Here is a 23933-nt window from a genome sequence, read left to right as displayed (position 1 = left end):
GATGTAACACAGGAGGAAGCAAAAGGCCCTGGGTTTGATCTCTAAAACCAGAGGGAAAAAATAAGTCTAGAGAAAGGCAAAATCTAATACGTCAAGAATCAAGCCAGATTTGAATGTTCAAACTCAAAATGTATTCCCCGAGGGCTCCCTACTCACAGGTATGGAGCTTGATTTCGTAATACCCACTCTGAGACTGTCCTACTTTCTTGCAGTCTCCTTGCTTAATGTGTCACCCAATTAACCAGTCACCCTCACAAGCATGGTCTAGCCCTGCCTCTCCTTTTCCCTTGACAGTGCTGTCCCAGGGCTTTTCCCTGGTTCTGCGCCTTGTAAGAGTTTCTTTAATTGAAAGGCTTCCTTCCACATGTTCTACCCACTTAAACACATATTCTTCTTCAGGTCTAGTTAAATCCCATCTGCTCACTAGAGACCTTTTGGCCTAGTCTAGATGATATGTCCCCTCAGTTCCCTTCCCTCTTCTTAAATGGTATTCTATTCAATTCTAATCCTATTTTAAATAGTCATTCTGTGTATGAGATTCTGTCTCAAACAAAAACAAAACAAAACTCTTAAAAGTGGCAACAGGCTTAAGCATACTGCACAGTTTGTGCTACACAACAGATCTCGAGCTAAACTGAAGCTGGGTAACTGATGCTGTGGGGAGCCGACAGAAGGCAGCTATCATCCTTGCAGCCATCTTGAGCCATATACCCTGAAAATAGACTTGATTACATCAGCCTGCAACAGCTGAGCACACTCTGATAACATCTTGGTTTAGATACCCAGGATCTTTCCTTGGGTGTGTGACTTAAGGGCGTGACTTAGAGATCAGATTTAGAGACAAGGCCTAAGCGCATGACTTAAAGGTGTGACTTAGAAGTGTGGCTTAGAAGTGAGACATATAAAAGGCGAGAGGCAGACAGAAGAAAGCAACAGATTATTAGGCACTCGGGAGAACAATTTGGAGTAGGAATTAGGCATTGAGGAAAAAGATACTTGGAAGAAGAATTATTAGGTAGTAGGCACTTAGCACTTGGAAAAACAACTTGGAGGCACTAGGGACTAGGAACTCAAGACTTGGGACTTGGACTAGGAAGAGAGACTGGAGAATAAACGGGATTGAATCACACTCTGTCTGGTCTCCATTCCTCGTGTCCATCCTCACTCTCTTTCTTGCTGAACTCCGACCTGAGCAGCTTGGGGCAGTGCGGGTTCCAACATTGACAGAACAGTCCGGGATATTTTGGCCCCCAAGCGTGGGGCAGCTCGGGCCGCAACAGATGCCATCTGAGCAACTGGAAGGTTGCTAAGGATTTCCCACCAACTCTTTGAAGAGTGGGAGCCAGAGAACTGAGTATCTGCCTCAAGCACAAAACACTTTGCTTACTGTTTCCAAAACAAGCTCATTCTAAGTACAAAAGAACCCGGCCCTTTTGACGGTGACATCTGTGCAGGTCAGTGTGAAGTGGCATGCTTGTCATCTATGTTGGAGAAGATTCTCATCAGCAACCCAACTTGGCCATCCCAGTTCTCCTGGGTGCACTATCCATTCTTGCTTTCCATGAAGGTATGGAAGGGAGGAAGGTCCTCTTCCCCATGTGACATGCAAGTTTTGCTCATACTTACGCTCACCTGAACAGCTCCTCCTAGCATGACAGCCACCAGCCCCATGGACATGCTCAGTGTTTGTGATCCCACGGTGCTCTCTGCCTCATGAGCCAGGCCTGCACATGCTCTCTGCAGTGTTGCTGCTACAAAGTCCACTACCTACCAGAGAAGGAAATTAGAACCAGTGAGGGGCAGGACACAACTATAGAATCCATCCGTCTTACATACTGTCCCCTTTGTATCATGAGCACATCACAGCTGCTCCTGTATAGCAGGGGTGGTGCTCTGTGCTTTTCCGCTTTGATTTTCATGGGTTTCTGGTTTGCATCGCCAGTTTATATAGGGCGTTTTAAAAGAAACAGTAACAGCCAAACGTCAAGATGGAGAGGACAATGCATGAAAGTATAACTCTCTAAACAATCTACTCCACCCAGCACCTTCAGGAGTTTAGCAATGCAGAAGCTTCCAAGTATTTCACATGCATAGTATCAATCTCCATTTTTTTAATACAGGGCTTTTATGTAATTATATGGCCCAGACTGGTGTCGAACTTGCTATGTAGACTCAGTTGACTGGTCTGCATGGCAAGAATTTGCCCCTGCTGAACCATCCACCAGCTTAGAGGTTTCTTCATACCCAGTGCTGAACTCAGGGGCTTTGGCTATGGGTGGGAGTAGCATCTGAAGAGCAGGAGACTTGTACTGTGTGGATGTGTCCTGTCTCATCTCTCCTCACCTGATTCTGCTTCTACTGAGTCAACTGCTCATAATTACTTCACTCTTTAATAATAACATTAGGTATTTGCTGTTTACCAGGCTCCATTCTGAACCCATGACAGGTATTAACTCATTTAATCCTCTTAATGACCCTATGGAGATGTGTAACTTGCTGACAAAGTGCTGACAGAGTGGAAGGGGCTGAAGGCTGACTTGACTGTGTGCACTTCGGCAGCCTCCTGAGGGACGCTGAACCCAAGGAACTCTGACTTGGGTGGGAGTCAATTGAAAAACTCCCCTGCGTTCTAAGAGACTTCAGTCACAGAGGACCTCTTGGGTCGGCAGTTCCATCAGAATTACAAATACGTGGGAAGCTGAGTAAAGCTGTTGTCAAACTGGTGCTCCAGGAAGGAAGTCTGGCTGGACACTGCAGTAATCCTAGCACTGGGAGATAGATCAAGAAGTTCAAGCTCATCCTTGGCTACATATCGACTGGAAGGCCAGCCTGGGCTATATCAGACTCTATCTCAGTGTCCTTCCCACAAAGAAAAAGGAAGTTTGGGAGAAAGGATATTTTTGTTGATGACATACATTAATAAATGGCCCTTCCTTCACAGTTTAACAGCTACCAGGTTTTAAAATATGATTTAATTCTTTGAAATTTTTATATATTTATGTGGTGTATTTTATCATATCCATATACTACCTTCATTCAGCTCTCCTAGTGCCCCACCAACCTTTTGTCTCTCTCAGTTTCCTGTTCTCTTGATTTTCAGTTGTTTGTTTTGTGTTTACATGCATACAAACCAAACGCTTCTATTTATCTGGGTAGCCCTGGCTATCCTAGAACTTGCTCTGGAGACCAGGTTGTAGACCTTGAACTCAGATCCGCCTGCCTCTGCCTCCCAAGTGCTGGGATTAAAGCATATATCACCTTGCCTTTTAAAAACAGTGCATGACGGGTCGGGTGAGAAGGCTCAGTGCATAAAGGTGCTTACCACCAAGTCTCACAACCTGAGTTCTGACCCACTTGGTGGAAGGAGAGAACTCTCTCCTACAAACTGCTCTGACCGCCACACAAATGTAGCATGTGCAGTTGTGGACACACACAGGGATAAACAAATGTAAGGTTTCTAACAATAAAAATTGCCTAGAAAGGAGCTTAGGAAAAGCTAGTTCTAGCAATCAAACAATTCTTGTGCTAACATAGAAGCTAAATAAAAACAAGGCACCCTTTATAAATTTTTCTATGGCTTAACTAGATGGCCCCAAATGGTTTATAAATTAGTAAAGTATCAGGGTTAGAGAGGGAGGTGGGTTTCCGGCATTGTTTCCATGCAAGGAACATCTGAATAACCTTTGCAGTTTCCTGCCTTGCCCCAGAAGACAAGTGTTAACATGCCGTTCTCCCAGCTTTAAGCTTGCAGTAAGGATTCTAGCACAGCATGTGATTTGTCCAGAGAGTTAAACATGTAATCTTGCATGGTGCTTAGAGGCTTATTATGACCTATCTCAACTTTCCCATTTTCAAAATGATCTCTCCCCTTTGAGCCATTAATCCTGAATATACACGTGTGCATGTGTACGTGCGTGAATGCGTGTCTGCTGTTGTTTAACGGTGATTATACGAGGGTCAGTTCAAATGATGCTGACCAAATTAATTCCACTGGAAAGGTTATTGGTAGTTTACACTATATAAAACCTTGTATATGAACGATTGTGAGTCTGTAAAAATAGTGACACTTAGAATGTGACTCTGGATTCCTTACAGGTTGATTGAGGATGCAGGCTTATAAATAACCCTGGGAACCTTCTCCCTGCTCATTACTTACTAGAATTAGACTGTCACGTGAAAATGAGAAATCTCCCAGGAGGAAACCTCCTTTCAGAGAACATGGTGGATGATCAGAAAGTAATATTTACTTTTATGTATGCATTTGATAGTGTGTGCGTGCATTCGTGTGTGCACGCACATGCATGCATTCGTGTGTGTGTGTGTGTGTGTGTGTGTGTGTGTGTGTGTAGGTCAGAGGGTGATCTTGGGCATTGATTCTCTTTCTTCTGCCAATTTGATTTTGAAGTAAGATATCTCTTGTTATTTGCCGCTGTGCTGTATAACTCCAGGCAGGCTGGCCCGTCTGGCTCCTTTCAGATGGCCTCTTTTACTTTGTAATATTCCTCCCATCTCTGCCTCCCTTGTCACTGTAGGAGCGCTGGGGTTACAGATACATGCTGCCATTTCCAGCACTAGGTTTTGAGGATCTGAATCCATCATTAGGCTTACATGGCAAGTGCTTTTACTCGCCTAGTTACCTCCCTGGCCCAGAGGTTTTTTTTTTTTTTTTTTTTAGAGTAGTTTTAGGTTCACAACAAAATTGAGCAGATACAGATGTTTCTCTGATATTTCCTGTGCCCACATGTCCCTAGCCTTCCCACTGTTAACAAAGAGCAATGGCTTTTTAGAAGTGTGTGTGTGTGTGTGTGTGTGTGTGTGTGTGTGTGTGTGTTCACCGGCTAGGCAAACAGTCTACCCTGGGCCACATCCCGGGCTCTTTGTTGTAACTGAGGAACCCACACAATCACATCAGTGTCGCTCGCTCCGAGTCTGTAGCTTACATCAGGGTTCACTCTGGGGCTTGTACTGTTAATAGGTTTCACATGTCTGCCATCCTGTATCCTAAGAATAGGTTCACTATCGCGTCTGCCCCTGTACCGTGTCTAGTCATCTCTCTCTCTCTCATCTGCATCCTTGCATATGGGCTTCTCTCACTTTGTGTTATTTCTCTACACTAAAATTCCTCCATGTCTTTTCATGGCTTAATAGCTCACTGACAGTGCTAAATGATCTCCCATTGTCTTGACAAATCTGTTTATCCATCGCAGTCACCTCTGAGCTTCGAGATTCATGACTAGAGCTGCTATAAACAACCATTTGCAAGTTTTTCTGTGAGCCTAAGTTTCTACCTCCTTTGAGTAAATCTCTCTCTCTCTCTCTCTCTCTCTCTCTCTCTCTCTCTGACACACACACACACACACAATCTAAAAAAGAAAAGCACAAAGCAGAACCACTTCTACTCTGCTGATTACAGTGATCCAACTAAGCAGTGTACAAAGGATGTAGTTTCTGAAAGGGCAGAGACTAGGAACCTTGCTCACTCCCCTGCACTGTCACTGGCGCCTTGCTGGTCCTGCTACACTTGGGTATAGTCGCTCTCTCTGGAATACTCTTCCACAAAGCATCTCCATGGCTCCCACCTTCCCTGGCTACAGGTCATCTCCTCAATATGGCTCTCCACGGCCACCTATTTACCATCCCCTTCCCTTATTCCAGCTTCCTCCAGAAATGGCTGTCATCTGATACACTTCACAATGAAATTATTGCCATATGACATTCTTTGCTTTCTTTTAAAAGTATTTTTTTAAGCTGAGCAGTGGTGGTGCACACCTTTAGTCCCAGCACTTGGGAGACAGAGGCAGAAGGATTTCTTAGTTTGAGGATAGCCTGGTCTACATAGTGAGTTCCAGGACAGCCAGGTGATATATAGAGAAACCCTATATTTAAAAACATATAAAAAAAAAAAAAAAAGAAAGAAAGAAAGAAAAGAAAGAAAGAAAGAAAGAGGAAAGGAAAGGAAAAGAAAAGAAAAGAGGAAGAAAAAAAATTCTTTAATATCTTCTAGTGCCTGGTCCACAACTGTTACAAGAAATATGTCATATAATTTCTTTCTCTTTGGGACAGGGTCTAAGCTTTCTATGTAGATCAGAATGGCCTGAGACTTGGGCATAGCTGCATCTCCTGGCATGAAAGGTGTATGCCACCATGACTAGCCACAATCTCCCTATGATTGTTAAATGTATCTGTGTATGTGTTTGTGTGCACACAGCTTAGGGGTAAGAGAGACTTTATGCATTTTCCTCTATTACTTTCGACTTTATAAGATACGGTATCTCACTGAACATAATACTCACCAATGGCAGACTGCCTGGCTAGTAAGAGCCAGAAATCTGCTTGTCTCCACCATCCTCTCCCGTCCCGGTAAGTGTTGGGGTTACAGACAAACTCTGCCAAGCCCAGCTTCTTACATGGGGATCCAAACTCAGGCCCTCATGCTTGCATGGTAAGCACTTTACTGACAGACCCATCTTTCCAGTGCCCCAGTAGTTTATCTGAATCTAGTACTGGTTCCCTTATTTATTCATTCACTCACTCACTCAACCATCTATCCATCCATCCATTGAGGCTTTTTTGAGACAGAGTCTCACTATGTATCTCTAGCTGTCCTGGAACTCACTATGTAAACCAGGTTGGCCTTCAACTCACAGAGATCTACCTACCTCTGCCTCTTCATTGCTGGGATTAAAGGCATGTACTACCATGCCCAGCTTGGTTCCTTTTTTCTTTTTTTAATACCATTTATTTGATGAGGAAGCAGAAACACAAGCACTATAGATTTTAACATTTTGGATCTGGCTGATTGCTTCCTCTGGCCTTTGCTAACACAGCACTCTAGCGTCTGAATTTCCTTAATTGGATTCAGGTTCAAGGTTCTGTGCTAAGGTCAGAATCCTCCCCAAGTGCCCTATACTTCTTACTGCACACATGTGGAGACACTCAACGATCTGTTTGGCCATCAATGGTGACAGAAGACCAATCTGTCCAAAATACTTGGCTCAACGTGCACTGCTGTCTGCATTAACCCTGTCATGTACTGAAATATAAGACGCAGAGGAATGAAATCATGAAAGAAGATATGATGGAGTATAACAAAATTCTAACGGCAATATCTACGTAGGAAGTAGGTACAGGTATTCACTAGGAAATTCTCTCAATCAATAGTCCTCATTAATATGTTCAATTAATACATGCTACACACACACAAAAGAAAAAGCCAAGTATGGTGGTACACAAATGTAATCCCAGCACTAGGGAGGCAGAGGCAGGAGGATCTCTGTGTGTTCTAGGCCAGCCTTATCTATATAGCAAGTTCCAGGTCAGCCAGGGATACATAGTAAAACACTCTCAAAACTCAAAATAAATAGAATAATTACTAAAAATTACTTCAAACTTGAAATTTTTTATAAAAAGGGGGGGGGGCAGTCAATTTCCCTGGGAACATAGAGTGCTCCACCCACAGCCCTTCTAACCATTTGCAGGCAATGTGATCACTCCCTAAACCCATGGATTCATTAGAGATCTGAGAAGTAGTTTTCTAGGGCCTTCTGAATGGCTTGGCTGTAACTGTCCCAGACAGCAAGCACTATACCAACTAATCTACGTCACTAACCTGTGTCACTCCTATGGAAAATTCCCCATTGCTTATCTAATTAAGATGGGATCTAGTCACTACAAGAAAAGCAAGACAAATGCTCTCCGAATTCTCTTTGATTATCAATTTACAAAATAGAGACCAGATGCCCTGACAATCTCTAATGAATCCTGGGAGGTTTAAAAACTCATTTTCTATCTTTGATGTGTCTGCTGTAGCCATTAGTCCTCTGAATGCTCCAATTGTCCTGTGTGTTGCAACAAGAATCCCTTCAAGGTGGCTCCTGACTGCTACTGCCATGACCCCATTAAATTCAGATGGCTTCCGTGTGCCTGGACACATCAAACTGCCTTGAAGCTGATAATGTACAATCTCCACCCTAGACCTCAAATCAACCTTCACCCCAGAGAGCACTGGGTATTCTAAGTAGAAATGGCTTTTATAGACTCCATTATGGAACTAGGGCACTTAACTGCTGCTCACTGTCATTGTCCCTGGCACTGACAGGGGACCACAGTAGGAGATATCCATTGTTTTTAGAGAAAAACATTAATCATTCACTCACACTAATATCTCCAACTGAAATTCAAGAGTATACGGATTTTATGCTAGTTCTTTGGTTTTTATACATTTTCCTTATACTAAAAAAATCTTCATTCCTGATAATATTAACCAAATGACATATAATTTATTTGTGTGTGTGTGTGTGTGTGTGTGCATGTGAATGTGTTCATGTGTTTCAAAATAATACGCCAATATCATCATTAGCAGTGAGATTACAAAGCACAATTTGGTACTTCCTGTGGTTCTTTTGTTCTGGTGCATTCTGAATAACCTGTGCGAAGGGTGATACAATATAGGTCAGCGCATCTTTTGTACCTGCCTAATCCCACGGTTCCTTAATTAGGAGTGAGGGAGGTAAGTGCAGAGGCACAAGCTCTATCAGATTTTAAACCTCTTCCCCCTCCACTCAGCACCCTGACACAGAAACAAGCCTGGATGAGGAAGTTGTCAGGAACCATACAAAACAAATCACCCTGCTGAGCAACGTGAGGTCAGCGAGCTGAAAGAGTAAGGGGCTTGGACAGCAACCAGGAGCATAATTCCCATTAAACAGGCAAGCTAAGTCAGCACTGACAGGCAGAAGCTAGCGTTGTCAGCGGGAGCTCTTAGTGACATGCTGCTTAGCAACACGGACTGCAGATGACAATGACAACCATACAAAGACATGGAGGATCAGATTTAAGTGTGACAATCATACCATCTTACAAATGACTCTTCACCAGCCAGGCACAACTAATTCTAGTTACGTGGTAAAATGTGGTCCCTGCAATGCCTATGTATTATTACTTTTATCTCCTATTTTTTAAGAAGGTAGTAAAAATTATGTCTCAGTCAATACACTTCAGGGACTGACCGCACAGCAACTCTACTCTGAAAGCATTGCTTTTAGAATATCTTAAAACTACATGGGATGCTATGGAAGTAAACTGTGAATCGGAGGACATGAAATTTAAAGTGGTCTTATTAACACAGTTTTGTAGGCATATTTTTTGCAGCCTATTTTAATAAGGGTTCAACTTCCCCTCTAGCCCACCACCCAGCAGAGGTAGTGGAAAAGAAAGTTATTAGGACAGGAGGGAAGTGAACCTGTTTAGAAATCCAATCTTCATTATTCTCAGTCTGGTCCACTAGCAAACATCAAACATGAATTAGCAGCTGCAGTCCAGTCCACTCAGCAGACACCACACACAAACCAACAGCTGCAGTCCAGTCCACTCAGCAGACACCACACACAAACCAACAGTTGCAGTCCAGTCCACTTGGCAGACACAACACACTAATCAACAAAGGCAGTTCAATCCAGAGGAAACCATGAGGCTTGCCAATCACCCTGAGTCCACTGAAGTGGCAAGAAGCCCCAGGAACCTCAGGAGAAGTTCTTCGGTGAGTTTCTCTCTATGTTGTCACCACAAGCGAAGCCCAGCAACAAAGTGTAGGGTGAACCAGTACATGCCAGTTGTCAGCGAAGACTAGCAAGCTGAAGCGAGACAAACCTATTCTTGAGCTATTCTTGAGTCTGTGGGGTCATATTTCTCTTCTTTCTAAATATCACGTGTCCTTCCCTGTGTCTGCTATAGCAAAACATCTTTTCACCTGTGTCGGCTTCAGCAAAACATTCTTTCACATATGTGTCCCACCAAAACATCATTTGACATAACTGACTTTCCAAAGAAACCAGAAGTTTCCACTTCACAGTTTTTTTGTTTGGCTGGTTGGTTGGTTGGGTTTTCCAGAGTTTCTTTGTATAGCTCTCTGGCTGTCCTTGAACTTGCTCTGTAGACCAGGCTGATCTTGAACTCAGAGATCCTCCTGCCTCTGTCTCCTAAGTGCTGGGACAAAAAGTGTGCACAACCATGCTAAGGGTAACACTTTTTTTTCAAATTTGAATTCCAACTGTTCTCAACTTATGTGTGTATATATGCGTGTGGCATACGCACACATATGTATATGCACTTATGTATGTGCCTATGTGTATGAAGGGGCCAGAGGAGGGTGTCAGGTGCTCTATTCCTGTCTACCCTATTTATTTGACTGACAGTCTCTCACTGAGCCTGGCCCTATGCTGGTGGGTCAACAATCGGCAACAGATTTTTTGTGTGGGGTCATAGGCACATGCACAGTCACACCTGGCTGTCTAGGTGGACACTGAGGATTCAAACACTAGCTCTCATATTTGCATAGCAAGTGTTCTCAGTTTCTGAGCCATTGCTCCTGCCTTCCACTCATAACCTTTGACCCATGAGCAACTATAAAAAAATAAAGACCTGCAGGCTCTTATTCTGGCAAACTAAATCAAAGGCCCTAAAGTGTAGCTAGGTAGGTAGTGGTTCATTTTTTAAATGCTAGGTGAGTTTATTTCCACTCAAAGCTGAACATCACTATATTATACAAAATATGTAGAGCGGTTCTTTAAGTTTCCCTAGGTAAGGCTCACATCAGGAACATGTTAAGCATGTGGAGTCATATGAAAGACTCAGATTCAGCTGGTAAACTTAAGTCAGAGCCTTCATGTTTAGCCAGAATTCCCAGAAACATGGAAAGGTTGCTATCAAATTGCACTGTAAACTACTGTTTTTGAGACAGGATCTCAGTATATAGCTTTGGCTGGCCTGGAATTCACTCTGTAGACAAGGCTGGCTTCCAGCTCACAGAGATTTGCCTACCTCTGCCTCTAAGTACTGGGATTAAAGGTATGTACTGCCATGCTCACTTTAGCAACATTTATTTTTTTGAAAAAAAAATGTAAAGACACCAAAATAACAGCAGGCTGGATCCAGAGTATGACAGCTACTTACCTGAGTGATGTGTGTGAATATCTGCTCAGACATTCTCTCACACAGAACGGCCAGCAACTGCAGGACCAGCAGCTTCCGCTCCTGGTCTTCTATAAGCAGAGTCTGGTATTGCTCTAATTCCAGGAGACTGGTATAGCAGGAGGGCTTGTGTGTGAACTCTGCTTCATTGTCCTCCAGCAGATGAGACAACTCCTAAAGCAGGGTGAGAAGAGGAGTGAAGAGGCACTAAGGACACGGCAAACGTAGGAAGTTTATGTGCAAGAAAGTGATCTGTATCGACTACATACTCCTCAAGTCTCAGCTCTCAAAATCCAAAAGTAAAAAGAACTAGGGGTATAGCTTCTTGTCTAGTACTGAAAGAAAAGGAAAGAAAAACAAGCTGTAGAGAAATATGCACATAGTATTAGCATGTACATGAACCTTCACGCACACACACACACACACACACACAGAGAGAGAGAGAGAGAGAGAGAGAGAGAGAACAAAGTTTGAGGGACAAAACCAACTCATGGAGACCATCTTCTGAATGGAGATCACACATACACAGTGGCACACAAAGCTTCCCACCCCCAAGTACACAAACACACACAAATAATAAGCATAAAAAGACTTGTTTGACTTTTTATAATATTTTCACAATTCTGTCACTAGCCTTCCTTGAACTGAGCCCTCAGATGGTATTAACTTAGCCAAAGTCCTTTAAGAGACCATTAGAAGCCTTTCCTTTTAGACAAGTCAGGAATAAGCCTCAATTAACGAAGAATTCATTATTGTGGGTTGGTAAGCTTCTCCACTGTGAATTCCCATGGAAAGGGAAAACCTTAAGTTCCCTAACAATCAGTGCTTTGCTAAAGTAGCTGACAGCTGAGAGTGATGGTGTTCATCCATGCTTGGGTAATTTTCCTCCCCAGGGGACATTTTGAAACGTCTGCAGGACATTTTTGGCTGTCATAATTGGGGGTTAACAAAGGTATTTAGTGGGTAGAGGTCACAGATGGTGCTAAATATCCTACAAAGAACAAGACAACCCCACTGAAGAACACACTTATCTAGACCAAATATCAATTTTGCCATGATGAAGCTTCCCTGGTTTCAAGCAGGGCTTCCTAAACATTTCAACTCACAATCTCTTTTCCCTGAGAAATCTTAATACAACTCCATGTATAGGTGTACATAAAACAGGTGTACTGGTCAAGCATATAGTGGCAACAAATTATAAAGAAATTTACTTTAAAGCAATTCTTTGGCCTACATATGCTTTTACCATCTATTAAAGATGAACAAATTTGCATACTAATGAGATGGGGTGCTTGATTAATTTTACATTAAGAATTCAATCTTTAATATTTGATACTGCAGAATGCATAGCATCTTCAATGTCTCTTAGAGCAGATCCACATTTGATTTTATCATCAATGCTAAAAATTCAGCTTTCTTTATATATACAATACATTATATATTTCCTTATATAATACAAAAATAGGAGAAATCAGTCAAGGGCCAGTTAAGAACTTATTCAAAATTCTAACCTAATCCAAGGCCAAAAATCATTAAATGATTTTTTTTATGAAAGATCAAGTTCAGCAGCTCAATCAGAAATGTTTAAGTATTTACCATTATGCATGTGTCTTTGGGGACAAGGGTATGTTCATGTGAACACAGAAACCCAAGGTGGCCAGAGGAGGATGCCAGATCCTGTGGTGCTCAAGCAGGTGGAGCGGCCTGACATGGATGCTGGGAACATAACTAAAGGCCTCTGAAAGACAGCTCTCAACCTGAGCCTCTCCCCAGCCTCTCAACCAACAATGTTTAAAATCAAAAATCCTAACACAATAAAAAGACATACTAATTTATTATTTACTACTAAAGAATGATGGCCTTTGTTTCCCACTGTTAAACCATTGTTTTTATAAAAGCAGAGGTGCTGTGATTTACAGCCTATAATGGACTCAAATCTGAGTGGAAACTTCTCAGCTTGCTCGTTGCGCTGCACGATGGCCTGTGCTGTGCAAAGTGTATACGCTGTGTGTTCAGAACCAAGGCCTCAATGAGGCTGTGTGGTGCAAGAGCTCTCAGAAACACCCTGAGTTCATTCCCCATCTGGTGTTGAACTGCATTTTGGGTATTTTGTGTTCAGAAATCTTTTAGTGATGACAAATGTTTTGTGACCCCCACATTTACTATATGTGACCTCCTCTAGAGTCAGAACCCACAGTTTAAGGGGCTTGTGTTGACTGGATGCAGTGTAGTTGGTAGAAGACCTGCCTAGCATGCGTGCATGTGTATTCCTAGGTTCCATCACAAGAACTATAAAACGCATGCCTGTAATACTAGCACTCAGGAAGCAGAGGCAGGAAGAACAGAAGTTCAAGGTTATCACTGGCTAGATAATTTGAGGCCACTCAGGCTACATGAGACCCTTCAAAAAACAAACTGGGATTTAGAATAAAGCCCTTTGATTGAGTGGTGGCAGCATTCTGTTTTGTTTGCTTTAGAAATAGTCTCCTTATATAACCTGTGCTGGTCTGATATTCAAAATTGTTTTCCTGCCTCAGCTTCCAGAGTGCTGCTATTACAAGGCATGTATTACCACACTTGGCTGATTTGAACCTTTAAAAAAAAAAAAAAAAGATTCATTTATTTTTATTTTATGTGTATGAGTGTTTTGCCTACGTATGTGTATGTGTGTGGACACTTGGTGTGTGTGTGTCTGTGTGTGTGTGTCTCTCTCTCTGTGTGTGTATGTCTGTGTGTGTGTGTCTGTATGTCTGTGTATGTGTCTGTGTGTGTCTCTGTGTGTGTGTGTATGTCTCTGTGTGTGTGTTACATGTAGAGGTCAGAAGGATCCCCTGGAACAGGAGTTAAAGAAGGTTGTGGGCCACCATGTGGGTGCTGGGAACTGAACTCAGGTCTTCTGCAAAAGCAGCCAGTGCTCTTACCCAAAGAGCAGCTGGAAACAAGGCATACACGGGGGCTCACACCTCCTTAGACATCAGTGTGGCTGATGCAGAGATAGATGGTCATAAACATGGAGATGAGAAAGCACCAAAAGAAACACTCCCACTTAAGCTCTAGAAACATCAGCTTCACATTCCCAGCCACCACCTATCCTTAAACTCCAGGCACTCTTAGGACAGACTTGAGAGAGTGGTCACCAGCAGGCACCAGGCAGAGCTAACGTTATAAGGTACAAGTTACTACTGGAGACTGGGGCCAAAGGAAGCACAACAACTGGCACTCGGCAAGGAACCGGAAAAGGTTTTAAGTGGTTACAGAGTGAAATGAGGAAGGCAGAATGGCTGAGTTTCCCTTCCAGATACCTGACAGCACAACAGTCCTAAAGGATAAGGGATTACTCTGCGGCTGCAGAACCTGCTATTAACTTCAAAAGAGATCTTACTGTCAACACGGAGCAAAGATTAACTCTTTCCCAGACTAACAAGGCAGCTTTGTTGGTGTCTAACATTTCAATGCAGGTAAGCTGGCACAGTAGGCAGAGCAAACGGGTCCCACTGATGGTTCTTCTCTTGTTCACTCCAGAGCCTGTGAGCAGCTAAATTAATTACTCTTTGTCTTCTGTTCATTTGTCCTAAACTGGAAGCTAAATTTCAGGGCCTAAAATTATGAATGCTTAGAAAGACAAAGGCTTTCCTAGTGCTACCCCAGAATGAAGCGGTGTAACCGTATGGGCTCCTACCTTCAGACAAAAGATGAAGAAATCTCCTGCCAAGCCACACTGCTGGCAGTGCAACAGCAAGTCCCCAAGATGCTCCACCTGGCTCTGCTCTGAAGACACCTTCTGGTACAGGGCTTCATCTTCTTCATCGCTGCAGCACAGGGCAACAGCGTCTATGTCAGTGTTGACAAGAGGCATTTTTCCTAGAAATCTCAGTAATTCTCTTTTTTAGAAGGTTTATTTTATGCTGCATATGTGGCTACAGGGACACATGTGTGTTGGCACAAGGTTGCATGGGGATGTCAGAGGACAATTCTCAGGAATCAGTTCTCTCCTGACACCTTGTGGGATCCAGGAATCCACTCAGGTTCCGGCCTGAGCACAAGCACCTCCACCTGCTGCGCCATCTCAGAAGCTGAAACCTCATAGTAACATTCTAAAGTAACAACATTTCCATATAGGTAATCTTCAGATAGACCTTGAAATTACTTTCCTTTATCTCTGGGCTGAAGAATACAAGCTATTTATTATTAGAAGCTAAACTGCTGTAGTCTGTATGGTCATTTATTTCTCAAATAGGAAAAGATTTGTGAAGGAATTGGCTGTAGACGTAATTCATTGAAAAATTTTTTTAAAAGATCAGGTGTATGTAAAAAAAAAAAAAAAGATGATAATTGATGTGGGCTGTGGTGGTTCATCCCTTAGGATGATATAGGATGACTGCTTCAAGTTTGAGGCCAGCCTGGACTACATAGTAAATTTAAGACCAGTCTGGGCTACATAGTGAACAAGCAGCAACAATAAAAAAAAGTTTTAAAAGACCTGCCTCCAAAACTCATATCTAAGTGCTCATTTAGAGCTGGGTTTTTTATTTTGTCTGTTTCTTTTGAGACAGCCTCATTATATAGCCCAGGCTGGCATGGAACTCGCTATGAAGACCAGACTAGCTTTGAACTTACAGAGATCTGCCTGCCTCTGCCTCCCAAATGCTGGGATTAAAGGTGTGTGCCATTGTGCCTAGCTTAAAATTTCTTTAAAACAACTTCTTACTGGAAACTTCTGCTGGGCTAATGGCAGAGTAAAAGGAAAATAGTGAAACAGATCAGGTGCCTGCCCCTCCCTGCCCCTCCCTGCCCCTCCCTGCCCCTCCCTGCCAGCACTTGGGGAACTAGCAAAGTTTTTAGAGCAAATGATAGCACACCACACACACAATTTTCAAGTTTTTGGAAACTCTGACCACTTTAAGTGTCTATGGGCCCTATTTCTTTTTAAACCCAGGTGTTCATGTAACATTTTTTTTTTGTGTGTATATATAACAAACCTAAGCAGACAGACACCCCAGATTTTAAGGAGTGGTTACTTCTGGCAATTGATGGAGATTCATTTAATCACTGGTTACTAACTATATTCTCATCAGGAAGTAAAATAATAATTTCAGTGAGAACTGTGGGTTTTCATATATATGTGCACTAATTAAACATGCCAAATAATTTTAAATTCTTATACTTGCCGGGCGGAGGTGGCGCACGCCTTTAATCCCAGCACTTGGGAGGCAGAGGCAGGCGGATTTCTGAGCTCAAGGCCAGCCTGATCTACAGAGTGAGTTCTAGGACAGCCAGGGCTACACAGAGAAACCCTGTCTCGAAAAACCAAAAAAGAAAAAAGAAAAGAAAAAAAAAAAAAAGAAATAGACCTACTAACATTCAATAGTTCTCAGGAAGCTTCCATTCATTCTGATAATTCTACTTTAATACATATTTTTTCTATTTTCTTTAAGTCTATCACATTCATTCATGTTTTAAATTTTTGCCAAACTAATCATGACTATAAAGGTAAATTTAAGCACTTCAACAAACAGCAAGTCTTTGAATGTGACCAAAGGGAGCAGCTGGACCCGTGACATACTTCATGTCAACAGCTAACAGGAGCTCAGGTTCTGAGAAGATAGCATCTTCCACAAATCATCAGAAAGTAGAAACAGCATAAATACAGACATGTGGGGCTGGGGGCACAACTCAGTCGTCCAGTGTGTATGTGGCCCTAGGTTTAATCTGAGCCCAACAAAAATAAAATAAAACAAAACAAAACAAAATAAAGTGAAATACTTGTGAGACATTGGAGAAAGCAATCATCTACTAAACTTTATTAAGTACTTTCCAGTCTATTCTTATGAGAAACAAACCTCACTACAAAATTACCAAGGACAGTGATCAGACAATTTCCCTTAAGAATAAGGCTGGGGAGGGAGCAGAGGATCTGGGTTTGATTCCCAACATCCACACAGTCGCTCATAACCATCGGTACCTCCAGTTCCCGGGGACTGGATAGCCTCTGCTCCATCAGGCAGGCATGTACTGACACAGACAAAACAAATACATAAATAATTTTTTAAAAAAGGCACACAAATCCATACTGCTCTTTGAGTCAGAGACAGACAGGATTGGTCTGGTGCTAAGGATGGACATGTGCTGCCCTCTGCTCTGAGTCTGTCTGGCAAACCCTGATCAGTAACTGGACAGCTGTGGTGCAGAGCTGTGAGGCTCAGCAAGCCAACCTACTATTAGCTGGCATCTTGGAATGACACCCAGAGGATCATTTAAGGCTCCGGTTTCTTTAAAGCTTATAAATAGGAAGTGCCTTGACTGCCTGTTTCTGGTTTCCTTTCCATCAGCGCCCCTTAGCGGTTGACTCACACAACAACGTCATATACAAAATTCTATCAGGCGTGACAATCGGGGGTGGGTAAGCTCACCTAATGGCCTCTTTGACGGTAATCACAATGCCACCATGCGTAGCAGCTCTAAACTGACACTGAGGGTGAAGAGCGGGCACAGCTCTGTCCAACCCTGAAAATCCTTTCAGGCTGGCGATTGCCTTCTTCCTTTCCAGCTTCACCAGAACCCATAACAAGATCTCTTGGCAAAGTGACCTGGCAGACAAAGCAGTTATGAATGAATGAGCTTGCCATCTTACTCCACGAAGCTAGCAAGCTATGAAGGGGGAAAAAGAGAAAGAAAGACTGTGCGGTCCCACTTCATCCCAAATGCTGCCCGGCCACTGGCTGCCGACACATGACAGGGAAGCATGAATCTTGCAAATCTCAGAGTACAAACACCATGGGACAGCCTGACCCTTGGCTCTAGAAGCACTGCTGGCTGCCATGTGAGCAGCCAGTGATTTTTTTTCTTATTTCAAGTGTGTTCTACCTTCAGATCAGACACTATAAATGAAAGTTTGCAATGAAAAAAACCCATTATATAGCTGGTGACCAAGAAATGGCCTTTATGCAAAAGGCTGATGCTTTATCAGTGCCATCTAACTAGGAGGGGTTGGGGTAGGCACAAGCATCTCCTGTCAGTCTTTGATGAGGATGGAACAGTGCTATGAGAACTTAGGGTTTTGGGTTTTTTTAATATTTATTTTTATTTTTAGGCTGGACATGGTTGCACATGCCTTTAATCATAACTACCAGGCTGAGTGTCTTCACCATCAGCAGCCATGCTAATGATTGCTATGAGTCATTGAGCTTCTTATTTGTCAGGGACCCTGCTAGGGACTCCAGTTCACACACTGTCTTCACAGTAAGTCAGGAAAGGATGTAACTATAAACTCTTTACCATGTGGACAAAATGTCATAAATGACTGAAAATACAGCTAATCCAAAACTAAATCTTTTTTAAAAATAATTTATGTAATTTTATGTGTGTGAATGCTTTGCCTGCATGCATATCTATGTATCAGATGTCCTAGGACTGGAGTTACAGTTATTAGCCTTCATGTGGGTGCTGGGAATGGAAGAGCAGCCAGGGCTGCTAAACCGCTGAGCCATCTCTCCAGCCCCTAAATCAATCAGTTTTGAAGTAACACAGAAAGGTGTTTTCTAGATGACTAAGAAGCCCCGTCCTTCTATAATGAAGACTCTGCATATTAATGGCAAACCCCATGCTTAAGCAATGTGTCACATTCAAATCCAGACTTTTCAAACTTACCCTCCAACCATCCACCAGGGCATTATGATCTACCACTGGTTTCCCCCTTCCCAGAGACAGTAAAACGCAGGATTTCTTACTGATCAAACAATGGCATGTTGATCTATGGAAATACCTTTCCCTTCTGTTGTATAGAATATACTACGGAAAAAATCATCCCCAAAACTACAGCCAATTTCCCTCAACTTGCAAAATCCTCATTCTTTTCTGTGTAAGCCAAGAGAATCTGTAAACATCATCCTGACTTTGAGAGGAAATAGCGCCCTAATTTAAACTTCACTGTTTACAAACAATTGGAATCTAATTCTAAGCGTGTCAGCCTGCTTGCTTACCTTATGTGAGACACACTCTGCTGAGTAAAACAGTAGAGAGAAAAGAACACCCCGAGGATCGGAAGCAGCGAGTCCAGCAACACTGGGAGAGGCTCATTTGCCACCACATAAACCTAGGGACAAGGACACGGTGAGACATACCACAACCAGGCCAGAGTAACGAGAGCTCACTGCCAGCCTTGCACAGAAGCTGCAGTTTCTATTAAACAGTACTTTCTTCTGATACACACAGTTCAGGTCTGTGCTCAGCCTGCCAATGGAACCATGTTGGTTGAAAGCAGTGAAGGGTGGGTTCCAGCACCTTCTCTCACAACCAGACTGAAAAACAGCCCAAAGACAAGGGAATTCACCACCCACTTCCTGACCCTTGCCTTCCTAGCTTCCGCTGCCTCTAAGCTTCTTGATGTGTCTACTGTAATCTTTACAGTTAACTATCCCACTGCAGAAGGCTGGTGTAACAGTTAATTATTATCAATTAGGAAAACTAAAACCCAGTCTGAAGGACAAGGCGTTGAGCTCAGTGGTGGGGCCTGTGCTAGACTGTCCTTGGGGCTGAAAAAAAGGAAAATTAAACTAAAACCTAGATTAGAAAAAAAAAAGCTCACTGGGGTTCATCGCTTCCAAACTATGCTACATGGCTGCTCTAATCTCTTTAAATTAAGAACTGTTCAAAGGATATGCTCATAGTAGCTCAAACTCGAAATCCCAACATTCAGGAGACCAAAGCAAAGGGCTGCTGTGAGTTTGATCCAGCTGGGGCTAAAGTGAGAAACCCTGTCTTTAAAAAAGGGCGCATGGTTCATGTCTACAATCCCAGCATCACCAAGGTAGAATGAGCAAGATCACTGAAAGTTTTAGGCCAGCGCGAGTTCCAGGTTAACCTGGAATACCCTGTCTTTTAGAGAGAAAAAGACAGAAAAAGACAGGGGGGTGGGGAGGAACTGGCTGTGAGAACATGAGAATCTGAATTTGATCCCCAGCATCCACATAAAAAGTGGGAACAGGCACAAGGGTTACCCAAGTGCTAGGAAGCCGAGACAGGAGTAACCCCAGGGCTCACTCACCACCCGTCTACCCAACTCGACGAGCCCAGCTTAGTCAAAGACCCTATCTCAAAATATAAAGACTCAGGAAGCCAGCTAACACTGATCTCTGGCCGCTGAAGTACATACACACACATATGTACACATATACCTGTGAGCATGTACCCATACATACAACAAAAATAAATAAATAAATAAATAAATAAATAAATAAAATAATCACTTCTGTATTTTAAAAACTTCTAACAATCTGAAGTTGGACATGGTGGCAAATGCCTGTAACTCTAGTTCTCAGGAGACAGAAGTGGGAGGACTGCTTCACACAAGTTCAAGCTCAGCCTGGTCTATATAGTTCCAGGCCAGCAAAGGCTACATATCACACAGGGGTACACACATGTACATACATACATACATACACACACACATACATACATACGCACATACACATGCAAACACAATGTATATGCATATATACTCCCTGTTAGTTTTAGCTGTTCTATTTAAAGATGAGGATGGGAACATTGAAGACATCGCTGGGGTACAAATCAGTGCTGTTTCTAGGAAAGGGAAGTCTGTAGAGGGCTTTGTGTGCATTGGGAAAAGCTCTGTGTTACCAGCAAACCCTGTCCCTTTAAATGAACTCTAACTTTCCACACTCCTCATGCCTCTTGACTCCTCTGTGGAACCTGATAACTAAAGAGCCTGTTTCCTGTGCATGATCTAATTTCCATAAGCTGCAAATGAAGGGCCTTGGAGGGCTGTGTTCAGAAGCAATATGCAGGCCTAATTACAGCATCCCCAACTACAGGAGGTAAAAGACGAGATCCAGATAACGTAAGGGCCTATTGTCTGGCTCTGGAGCCCTGTTTTCACAGTAAGTACTGTGGAGCTTCCTTCTGCACCAGCATCTTTTGATAAGGCCAACACACTTCAAATGCTACTGTTTTTGTTTTGTTTTGTTTCTGCAGTGACAGACACTGAGCCCAGAGCTCAAGCAGCTGAGCATGCCCTCCACTCCTGGGCTACAGCCCCAACTCAAGCATTAACATAGCTTCAATCAAGCATTTTCCAATTTAAAAAAAAAAACAAAAAACAAAAAACAGTGATTTTATATTTAGAAAAAACTGTACAACTATCTATACAAATATATTATTTAATTAAAACATTTTTTTCAAGACAGGATTGCTTTCTTGGAACACACTCTGAAGACCAGGTTAGTCTTAGAGATCCACCTGCCTCTGTCTCCCAAGAGCTGGGATCAAAGGCGTGTGCCACCACCGCCCTGCTATTTTATACAAAGGCTCAGCACGCAAGTACTAAGTGTCAGTTACACGCTAGGCGAGTTTGAGGTCATGTAAATACACCCTGTAGGTATATTCAAAAGAGCTTACATTCCTGTGAGGGGGATGGAAAACAGCCACTAGGCAGAGGGAAGGGCTGTAAGAAAAAATAGAATATAAAAATAGCAATATTTAAAGTAGAAAGATTTACAGTCAATGTCCCTTTTGGCTCATCTCTATAAATGACACTTCTGTGACATTTCCAAGAGTCCAATGCTTCTGCTTGATTCATACATGACTTTCTTCTCTTTTCCAATCAATATTCTTTCAATATCAATATTCTTTCTTGTACTGAGTCCAAATCTATATCTGCCAAACCTTCTTGATGACAATGCTTCTGTCTTTTCATAAGTTTTGGACTCAATGAAAGACAGTAATCAAAAGCTAGGCATGGTGACTCATGCCTTTGATCCCAGTACTCAGGAGGCAGAGCCAGGAAGAGCTCTATAAGTTTAAGGCCACCCTGGTCTACATGGAGAACTCCAGGACTACATAGAGAGCCCCTATCTTTAAAAAAAAAAATAGAAATAAAAAAATTGAAGAAGAAGAAGAAGAAGAAGAAGAGGAGGAGGAGGAGGAGGAGGAGGAGGAGGAGGAGGAAGAGGAGGAGGAGGAGGAAGAAGGAGGAGGAGGAGGAGAGGAGGAGGAGGAATAGAAAAACAGTAATCAAATCCAACTTCTGTGTTCTGTAGAAATTGAGCTACATTCTAATGATAGACTGATTGGCTGTAGTAGATATAAAGCCGGCAATACTATTCATTAATTTTTAAATTATATTTACTTGTGCATGTGTGTGTGTGTGTGTGTGTGTGTGTGTGTGTGTGTGTGTGCGTGTATACAGCACACGTAAAGCGTACATTTGGAAATCAGATTATTATTTGCAAGAGTCAGTTCTTTCCTTTCACCTTATGAGTTCTGGGAAACAGAACTCAGGGCATCAGATGTAGCAGCAAGCTAAGATTCACTCCCTTAGCCATCTTGCTGGCCCCCAACAGTACATATTAAAATGACCCAGCTCAGGGACAGAGAGCTGGCTAGGCAATTGGGAACACTTGTTGCTCTAGCAGAAACATGATTCGGTTCCCAGCACCCACGTAGTGATTGACAACTCTTTGTAATTCCACTTCCATGAGATCCAGAGAACTCTTCTGGCCTCTATAGGCAATGGGTTCACATACCTACATGCTGGCAAAACACTAAAACACATAAAAATTAAAAAAATTAAAGCCCGAGCTCATATTCTCTTAGTTTTATGGACCTATTTTATAATTTACTATTTAAATATTTATTGAAACAACTAAACTTTCAACTTGATTAAAGTGTAACAAATTTCCATTTTCTGTTCTATCAGTCCTGGTATTCAAAATAAAACCCTTTGTGGCTGAAAATGTTTCTGGTTACTGGGAGTATTTATAGAAATAAAGATCACTAATAACTGCAAAGGGATTTTAATGCTAAAGCAGGCAAGGGAGCAGGCTCTGAAGGCCAGTTTCAACTCTGCTTTAGGAAACGCTTTCTGAGGGTGAAGAAATGGGTGCTGTGGTTTTCTAGTCAGAGGGCTGAGGGGTAAAACGTAGAGACCAGTAGGGAGCTGTGGAAACCATTACCACTCAAAGCACTGAGAATATAGAGTTGTACAAATGACCCTGAGGGCAGGCTTGGATTCCTCTGTCCCTTTCAGGAGATTCCAAGGGCCTGAGACTGCACCTCAGCTATCGAAGCTGTCTATGTATGTTGTACAGGCCTTCAAGTCTTTATGTAGGTTTTGGGCTGCTGTACAACAGAGGGCAGATCCACATTTCTGGACACTGTTCAGTAGGTAGACACTGAACATTACTGCCACTCTCTGCCTGACTGGCAGATCCCTGAGGGCAGTGGCTAGCCCTCCGTCATTTCTGGATCAACCTGGCAAAGCGCTCACACGCAATAGGTCCTGGCACACACTCTTGAGAAGGACTAGAGAAGAGACACAGTGAGCAAAAGTGTCTGGTTTTTATTTTCATAACAATCTACTTATGTGGAGAAGTTAAAATATCCTGTATATATCATAGCTTCACATGTCCTAAGCAAGCATCCTAGCAACACAGCCACATTCCCCAGCCCTCTCTTTATCAAACCTATAGCTATAGACTACTCACTGAGTATCAGTTAACAGGATTACAGAACCTCAGCTACAGAAGAAAAATCTAAACATAAAGCTAAACTTTATATTGATCAATTTAGGTAAAAGAATCATGTGTTTCTGTTTCAGAGAAAACAAAACAGAAAGGCATCATCACAAGCTCCACCCCTCATTTCAGAGACTGTCACTACAGTCTTCTCGTTGTAATTGTGTGTATGGGTATGTCTGCAGGTGCTCATGGAGGCCAGAGGGGCTGAATCCCCCTGGAGCTGAAGTTACAGGCAGTTGTGAGCCACCTGACATGGGTGCTGGGAATCTGACATTGGTCCTCTGCAATTGCAGTACAGATTCTGAACTACTAAGCCATTCTCCAGCCTTATGACTACAGTCTGGAGCACAGCCCCAGAGACCACTATAGCTACTGAGAACTAACTAGGGAGTCAGGAGATAGAAAACTTGGGTGTGAATTTTGATTCTGCCA

At 42.7% G+C, this 23933-nt stretch overlaps 1 protein-coding gene across 1 annotated transcript in view; it reads right to left on the bottom strand.

Moving 5' to 3' along the window:
- Nucleotides 1–23933, bottom strand: part of Tango6 (transport and golgi organization 6 homolog) — a 175439-nt gene that overhangs the window by 119596 nt on the left and 31910 nt on the right. The window contains exons 8-12 of the mRNA XM_034522335.3: nucleotides 18948–19060; nucleotides 17379–17555; nucleotides 14648–14777; nucleotides 10951–11142; nucleotides 1633–1767 (exon numbers count right to left, since the gene is read on the bottom strand). Of these exons, the coding sequence (XP_034378226.1) occupies nucleotides 1633–1767; nucleotides 10951–11142; nucleotides 14648–14777; nucleotides 17379–17555; nucleotides 18948–19060 (747 nt within the window). The remainder of the gene's footprint in view (nucleotides 1–1632; nucleotides 1768–10950; nucleotides 11143–14647; nucleotides 14778–17378; nucleotides 17556–18947; nucleotides 19061–23933) is intronic.

Source organism: Arvicanthis niloticus, chromosome 18 (genome assembly GCF_011762505.2).
Source record: "Arvicanthis niloticus isolate mArvNil1 chromosome 18, mArvNil1.pat.X, whole genome shotgun sequence".
Classification (NCBI taxonomy): Eukaryota; Metazoa; Chordata; class Mammalia; order Rodentia; family Muridae; genus Arvicanthis; species Arvicanthis niloticus.
This window is presented reverse-complemented; position numbering and strand designations above follow the sequence as displayed.